Here is a 7,673-nt window from a genome sequence, read left to right as displayed (position 1 = left end):
GGCCCGGCGCGCGGCGGGGCAGGACTTCCGGGGTGGGGCCGGCTGTAAAGCGGCCGGGCTGCGGGACCGGCCCGAACTTTCCAGAAGAGTCGGGATCGGAGCAGCGGTGAGCGGGATCTGCGCCCGCCGCCCCGGGGGCCTCCTGCCGCTGCCGCCACCGCCGCCGCCATGGTGAAGGAGACCACCTACTACGACGTGCTGGGCGTGAAGCCCAACGCGTCCGCCGAGGAGCTTAAGAAGGCCTACCGCAAGCTCGCGCTCAAGTACCACCCGGACAAGAACCCCAATGAGGGCGAAAAGGTTGGCGGGACGGGCCGGGGCGGTGGGGCCGGGCGGGAGGGGGCCAGGTGGGGGTCCCGCCGGGGGTGTTGCAGGTGCCTGAGTGCCGGTGACTGTCCTTTCTGCAGTTCAAACAAATCTCCCAAGCTTACGAAGTGCTGTCGGACCCGAAAAAGAGGGAGCTGTATGACAAAGGAGGCGAGCAGGCTATCAAGGAGGGCGGCTCTGGTGGCGGCTTCGGGTCACCCATGGACATATTCGATATGTTCTTCGGCGGCGGAGGGAGGATGCAGAGGGAGAGGCGAGGTAACGTGTCGGCGGGGGTAGACGGGATCAGATCTCTGAGGAGAATGCCGTAGGTGTAAGAATTTAAAAAGAGTTAAAGTGAAGTTACAGGTTTAATCTCAAAATTGGAGAACGCTGTTGTCCTTTAACGCTTGAAACTACAAGGGAGGGCGTTTGGTTCGTACAGTGGTAGTTTGGTCTCCTGTGCATTGTCCCTTGTTAATCGCTAACCAGATGTTGTGTTTGGAGAACCTTTATCTGAGTGTAACCTCGGCTAGTAAACAGAGTAGGAAATGGAAAGGTAACCTAGCTTAAAATGACCTGTTAACTAAGCTACCATAACTGTAGTGTATAAGCAACTATATAAACAAGAGATCAAGATCCGGTTCAGTCTGGGAAACCTTTCTATGTTCCCGCACCATGCAGTAGAATTAAGTTCAAGCTGCAGTAAAACGCTACTCAAAAGTTAAGCTCAAGTTTAATCACACTGGGAAAAACTTTAAACTTGTTAAGAGCAGTGCTGACCCCATCACCTCTTAGTGCAGATCTGGTGCAAAAGGGAAGAAAAAATATTTTGTATCAAAGTGTTACGAGTGTTGTGTCAAAGTACTCCTAACAACCCAGAGCTCAGCATCCTTTGCAAAACTAAGCCTACAGAAGTTAAAGTCCTTAGAACTTTCTGAGTGTAAAAATATAATTGCTCATTTCTGGTTCCAGAAAGTCACCTGATGAGAGGAACTGCTGGAGTGGAAATTCCAGACAGAGTCCCTTCACTTGTTTGTTGGAGACTTGTTCGGTGACTGTTAAAACTGAAGTCCTGCATTATAGAACTTAAATGTCTGAGGTTCTCTGTGTTCTGTTGCTGTTACTGTTTGTACTTTCACAGAAGGTCTTTCCTGACTTTAACAGAGTCAAAGCCATGGCACTTGTTACCTGCTATGACAGCAGCTGGGAGGGGGCTTTTGACAAATACCAGCAAAACAAGACAAAGTTCTATTGAAACAAGATGTTAAAGCCCACACACTTGGTTTATCATGACTTGACAGGGAGATGTGCAGACCAAGCTTCCAAACTTGACTAAATATCTGCATTCTTTTACAGGTAAAAACGTGGTCCACCAGTTGTCAGTAAGTTTAGAAGATATGTACAATGGTGCAGTGAGAAAACTTGCACTGCAGAAAAATGTTATCTGTGACAAATGTGAAGGTAATTTTGAAACTGAAACTAAACAAAAGATTTTTTTACACTTTTTGGGATTTTTTTTTTCCTGGTAGCACATAATCACCCATCTCCAATTTTCATTCTCAGGTCGTGGTGGTAAGAAAGGTGCAGTAGAGTGCTGCCCTAATTGCAGGGGAACAGGCATGCAGATCAGAATTCACCAGATCGGGCCAGGAATGGTGCAACAAATCCAGTCTGTGTGTATGGAGTGTCAGGGGCATGGGGAGCGTATCAGCCCCAAGGACCGGTGTAAGAGCTGCAATGGCAGAAAAATTGTTAGAGAGAAGAAGATCTTAGAAGTTCACATTGACAAAGGTGAGGTGTCTTACTGAGGTGAAGTATTGAACTTGGATATAGTGACTGACTTTGCAGCACTAAAACAGAAGCTTTAGCAAATACATGGTGTTGATTTGGTGAGTAACGCTGCTGAATACACATACAGTAAAACTGTTGCTGCCTTATAAAAAGTTGACTTGTTTCTAGGGAAGGTTGACTACCTCTATGTTCACTTCTAAACTTGGCACATAACTAAGAATGAATTCCAAAACCTGCATTATTATAAGCAGTGAATTATTTTTCAGGTCACTCTCAGCCCAGTTTGTGATCAGGTAGTCTAATCAGTTTTCACTGCCTGCAGCGAAACGTTGCAGACTCCGATCACTTCTGCTGTGTTTCAGTGTGAGGGGGAACCAGGTCTGCTATAATGATAGGGTGCAGAGACAGTGCTAAGCCTCTCGTGCTTAGAACTAACTCTGTTGGCTACACAACCCTGACAGTGCTACTCAGCGCAGGTATAACCTCCTTGCCTGGCAAAATGCAAGTTGGTACGCAAACCCTCTATGGGATGTGTGAACGTGATGGTTTTGAGTGACAGATGCATCTCTCTTGAGAGGGCTGCCCAAAAGCTGGTGGGAGAAGTCTCTGGAGTAGTGCAGCTTGTAAGAGCAAGCTGACAAGTATATGGTTTTTACAGACTTGCTCATGATTATCACCTGCAACTGTTAAACGTGTAAGGAGAGCTTATGCAAGGCCTGAATTTGTAGGGGAAATCCTACAGTAATAGTAAATGCAAGGACTAGTAGGGATATGTTAGTGACATTTTGAAGAGGGAAGTCTTACCAGAAGAATGTTTTTCTAGAAGGAAGGAAAAAGAGACTGATCTAGCATAAGAAAGCTAGTATTTTCGGTAGATAGACTTTTTGTGTGGATGAAATGAGTTTCTTACAGGAGGTTTTCAGTCCATGGGGAATGCTTCTTGGACTTGGAGGCACTAAGAGCATGTTTCATAAGGAGATGTGCCATATATTTATAAAACTGAAGAAGCTGAGGTCAATTTCTCTTGAAATACAGTTTATACACAATATTTCTGCTTTCTTTTTTGTATCTGTATATATAATGAAAACTGTTTTGACAATATTTCCCTTCAGGACTTTATGTTGGGGGGTCTTTTGGCAGCACAGTTAAACTTGATGGTCTTGAGACATAACACTGAATTCAGGTTAGCACCACTAAGATCTGTTGAACAAGTGAGTGGATTGAAAAAAAAATTAAAAACAAATGCTTCAAGGGAAGATTATGATGTTCTTGCTTAAAGATACAGAGATATCTTGATACCAGCTCATGCCTATAGAAGTGTTTTTTGTTAGTGCTTTTATCTTAAAAATAAGAAAAATGTTTATTTGTTTTCTGCACTAGGAATGAAGGATGGTCAGAAAATAACATTCCATGGTGAAGGGGATCAAGAGCCAGGTCTGGAGCCAGGGGATATTATTATTGTTTTGGATCAAAATGACCACTCTGTATTTAAAAGGTAAAGACTTCTGAATCCTCTTACATTATCTCCTGTGATGTTTTTTCACATGCTTCCCTGGTTACCACTCATCTTGTATGTAGTGGAGTGTCAGGAGATAGGAGTGTCACTCAGCCATGAGTTTGGGTGGTCAGAGAAGCGCTGAGGTGGGGTAATTCTGGTGCAACTAGTCTGGCCACTTGTGTTCTAATAGCATGGACTAATCTCCTGTGAGCTTTGGCAGCAGAAGGGGATAGAAGGCAAACAAAAGTAGTTACAGTTAAGAGTTTACAAATCTTTAATTTTAAGAACTCATTGAAATACTGAGATTTTGTTTAGTAGTTTTGAATATTTGTGACTGTTTCCTTGCTCTCAATTACTTAGCTCAGAAAATTGCTGTTTAGTGTAGGCAGCTGTTGTCCACTTGGCCTCAAGGCACAGAAAACTCGGAGTGTGTGCATATGTGTTCATGGATCTTATTTAGGACAAACTTACTCAGTATAGCGTGCACCCTTCTGATCAAACGTGGTTTCCCTCACTTCCATTTCCTGCCTGAGTGCTATGGGGCACGATAATGGTCCTGTCTGGTTTTTATTGTGAAAGCAAACGTGACTCAAGTAACACTGACCACATCTCAACTATTTCATGTTCCCAGGCAGTACTGCTCGGTGTTGCACACCTCCCTGTTTCATGTTACTGTTTGTGGACTTAGTCTGTCCACTACATTTTGGTCCCGTTAAAACCACTGCTGATGGTCTCGCAGAAATGTGTTGCATTTGGTGTTTCACTGCCACTGTTCAGAGTGGTTACAAGGGAATCAGTAGATTTAGAGAAAGCACTTAGTTGTTTCAGCACCAACCACTGACCTTGTGCTTGTAAATAGGAATGGTGAGCCAAAGGTTCTTGGGAAACCTGCAGCTGGTCTGCCTGACTGTCGTGTATGGTGCTGCGCACTTTAAGCTAGTGCCAGAATTCTGTGCCAAGGAACACTGAGCTTACAGGTTAAGAATCAGTTCTGTTTGCTTTGTATGAGCTTACTCAGCTGATTTTTCTTAACTTCCAGTGAAACCAGACACTGAATCAGATAGGCAAACCGTTCTCATGGTTTCCTGGGGCTTGAAGTCACAATTCTATTCAATTATTTTTGTCTATCTTTCGCCCACTGCCTTCAGTTCTGATAACCCTTGATATTACTGATCTTGTGGGGTTATTCTGAGGTCATGCTCTTGCACAAGTGGGATGTTCCTCCTCTCCTGTCAGAGTCTAAAATTAGCTTTTCTTTCAAGTCTCCTGCCAGAGACCTTTTAAAAACAGGGTGAGTGCTCTACGTTCCATGAATAAGATGAAGGATTTTGTAGCCTTTGAACATGTAGACAATCACTAGCATTGCCATACTGAAGTCAGAATACAGTTAAAGCAATTAATTCTATCTATTCCAGATACTTCTTGGTACTTTCTAAAAGGTACTTGTATCATTACCCAGAGTGGCCATTACCTGTTCAAACTTCCCCTGTAATAAATCTTTGGAGCCTTACAGATTAGCAGTAGTGCAAGGTGGTGCAATTAAGAAGGTATTTATCTACACAAAGAAAGGAATTAATTGTCCCTGTTTCAGTATTTATGAGGCTGAGAGATTTTTTTTCTTTTTAATTGGGAAGGAGCAGTGAAGTGAAACTGGATGCAAGTAGGCCTTGCTGTATTTACTTCTTTTCAATATACACTTCTAACACTTCAGATAGCTTGACACGATCGTAATGGCTCTCAGGGGTGGTGTCATTGTGGTAATTGCTTGAGGAGCAACATTAGTATTTGGTATTCTTTATTTAATTGCCTGGGCTTCAGTTGTAATTACAGCTTATTATCATTTCCAAGTTAAATACTGACATTGGGTATGATCCTTGTACTGTTTCTCTCTCACTGTGACTGTTGTTGATTGGTTCTGCCTTAGACGAGATGAAGATCTGTTTCTGTGTATGGATATTCAACTGGTTGAAGCACTCTGTGGCTTTCAAAAGCCTATCACAACGCTGGATAACAGAACTATTATTATTACCTCCCATCCTGGTAAGAGTTGGTTTACTTTCTGTTGGAAGTTCTAGCATACAGTAATTTAAGCTGGAAATTTAAAGGAACAGAAACATCCCATCTTGATGTAAAAGGGGTGTGTGTCAAGTTCTTTGCCCTAGTCTTTGCAGTACAAATCTTAAAATAAAAAAGGATTTTTGCATAGCAGTCAGCAGTAACTTTCTCTTTGCGTGACATAGTAACAGACCTTACCTCATGGACATACTTGCATCCTGAGGATATCTCATGAGAATTGAAGGCCGTGGGTCTCTGAAAACCAGTTTTTCAGCCTTGGAAGCGATGGAGCACTTAATAAATTTGTAAGTATGCTTCCTTTGGGAAGCATAACAAGGTTACAGGAATGTAATGTAGACATCAATCTGCTTTCCTACTCAGACGTTACCAGGCAGTAAGTTCCTATCAGACTACTACATGTTGGTGTTGCTGCCTAAACACAACGTAGAAAGCTACGTAAATATTGAAGGGGATTGTAACTAAAGCTGCTTCTGTTGCCTTCATGGATCCCTTCCTTTTCTGTTAATTTTTGTTTTGGTTTTTTAGGCCAGGTTGTTGAGCATTGGGCTATTAAGTGTGTATTGAATGAAGGTATGCCAATTTATCGCAGACCATATGAAAAAGGCCGTCTGATCATAGAGTTCAGGGTAAGTGAATCAACTCACTTCCACAGCATTTCAGGACTGAACATCCATCCAAAATTTTGCCAATAAGCACTACCTCAGTCAATAAGAGATTTGGTATTTGTTCTTTACAATGGTGAGAACATGCAATCCATCAAACAGAATTACAGTTCAGAACAAAGAGAAAACTTCCGGAACACTATGTGCTCAAAGTACATTAGGTACCAGAGGAGTTTCTTTAGCAACCTTGTGAATTTCCATTTGCTTGACATATTCTTTAGTTTCTATTGTCCTGTAGGAAGGATGGATGAGTAACTGACTTCTGTGCTAGAGCAGAAGAGTAGGCTGGAAACTGCTGATTTTCTTCCCTGGGGAGAAGGTAATGCTGGGAGTTATAGCAGTGGGCCCCATCTGCTATGGCAGAAGAAAGATACTGAACCACATCTCTAATGCTGACATTTTGTTTTATATATAAAAATACATAGTTGTATATGCCATTATAAATATGTAATTGTATGTGCTATTATATTACATATATACTTTGCTTTTGTGGGTGATTCCAGAGGGCAGCCTGAGGCAGAAGAAAGATGTTGATCGAGTTGCCAGAGTTAGAAGCTAACTTTGTGCAGGCATTACTAAGCTGTTTTTTAATGTTGATAATTTTTTTAAGCTCTAAATTAAAGTCACCTATGGTGAAAAAGCTGACTTTGGCAGATATTTAACCTGAAGGACTATTTAACCTAATAAAAGACCAGTTCTGATAGACTTGAGTAACCTTAGTTCTTGATGATTTCAGGTCATCTTCCCAGAGAGTGGCTTCCTCTCCTCAGATAAGCTGTCCTTACTCGAAAAACTGCTACCTGCAAGGCAGGAGATAGAAGAAACTGAGGAAATGGAACAGGTGGAATTAGTAGACTTTGATCCATCTCAAAAGCAAAAACACCACTATAATGGAGAAGTGTATGAAGATGACCATCAGCCTAGAGGTGGTGTTCAGTGCCAGACATCATAAATGGGCCAGTGAATAACTTGTGATGCTTGTTTTGTATGCAGTAGTGGATGAGTGAAGGACTACAAGCAGTTTGCCCTCACCTCCTGCTATTTGTTGTTCTATCCAGCCATAGTTATTTCTAAAAGCATAAAGAAATAAACTAAGTAATTAAACTGACTTTGCAATTTGTATAAAGCTCAAGGATGCAAGCTCATATGAAGTTGACTGCACTTCACCCCTGCCTCTTGGTCCAGAAAACTCCCTGACCTGCTTGTCTTTTATTCCAAACCTTGTAATTCCTGTATGTGTGCAATTGCCCAGGCTTCAACTAAGATTCTGTGGTGTGCTTTTTAGGAATTCTAGATCTTATACTCTGTGAATAAAGTATGCACAAGTACTTACAATC

General features: G+C 42.2%; 1 protein-coding gene across 1 annotated transcript; it reads left to right on the top strand.

Annotated features, from left to right (window-relative positions):
• Positions 1 to 36: 36 nt before the first annotated feature.
• DNAJA1 (DnaJ heat shock protein family (Hsp40) member A1) lies at positions 37 to 7,673 on the top strand. The gene is made up of 8 exons (XM_069000943.1): positions 37 to 300; positions 408 to 585; positions 1,666 to 1,770; positions 1,873 to 2,100; positions 3,481 to 3,595; positions 5,523 to 5,638; positions 6,200 to 6,300; positions 7,073 to 7,673. Exons 1-8 carry the CDS (start codon positions 169 to 171, stop codon positions 7,286 to 7,288), a joined length of 1,191 nt encoding a protein of 396 aa, XP_068857044.1. The 5' UTR covers positions 37 to 168; the 3' UTR covers positions 7,289 to 7,673.

This window comes from Aphelocoma coerulescens (assembly GCF_041296385.1).
Source record: "Aphelocoma coerulescens isolate FSJ_1873_10779 chromosome Z unlocalized genomic scaffold, UR_Acoe_1.0 ChrZ, whole genome shotgun sequence".
NCBI classification, from domain to species: domain Eukaryota; kingdom Metazoa; phylum Chordata; class Aves; order Passeriformes; family Corvidae; genus Aphelocoma; species Aphelocoma coerulescens.
Note: the sequence above shows the minus strand (reverse complement) of the source record. Positions and strands in the feature narration are given on the sequence as shown.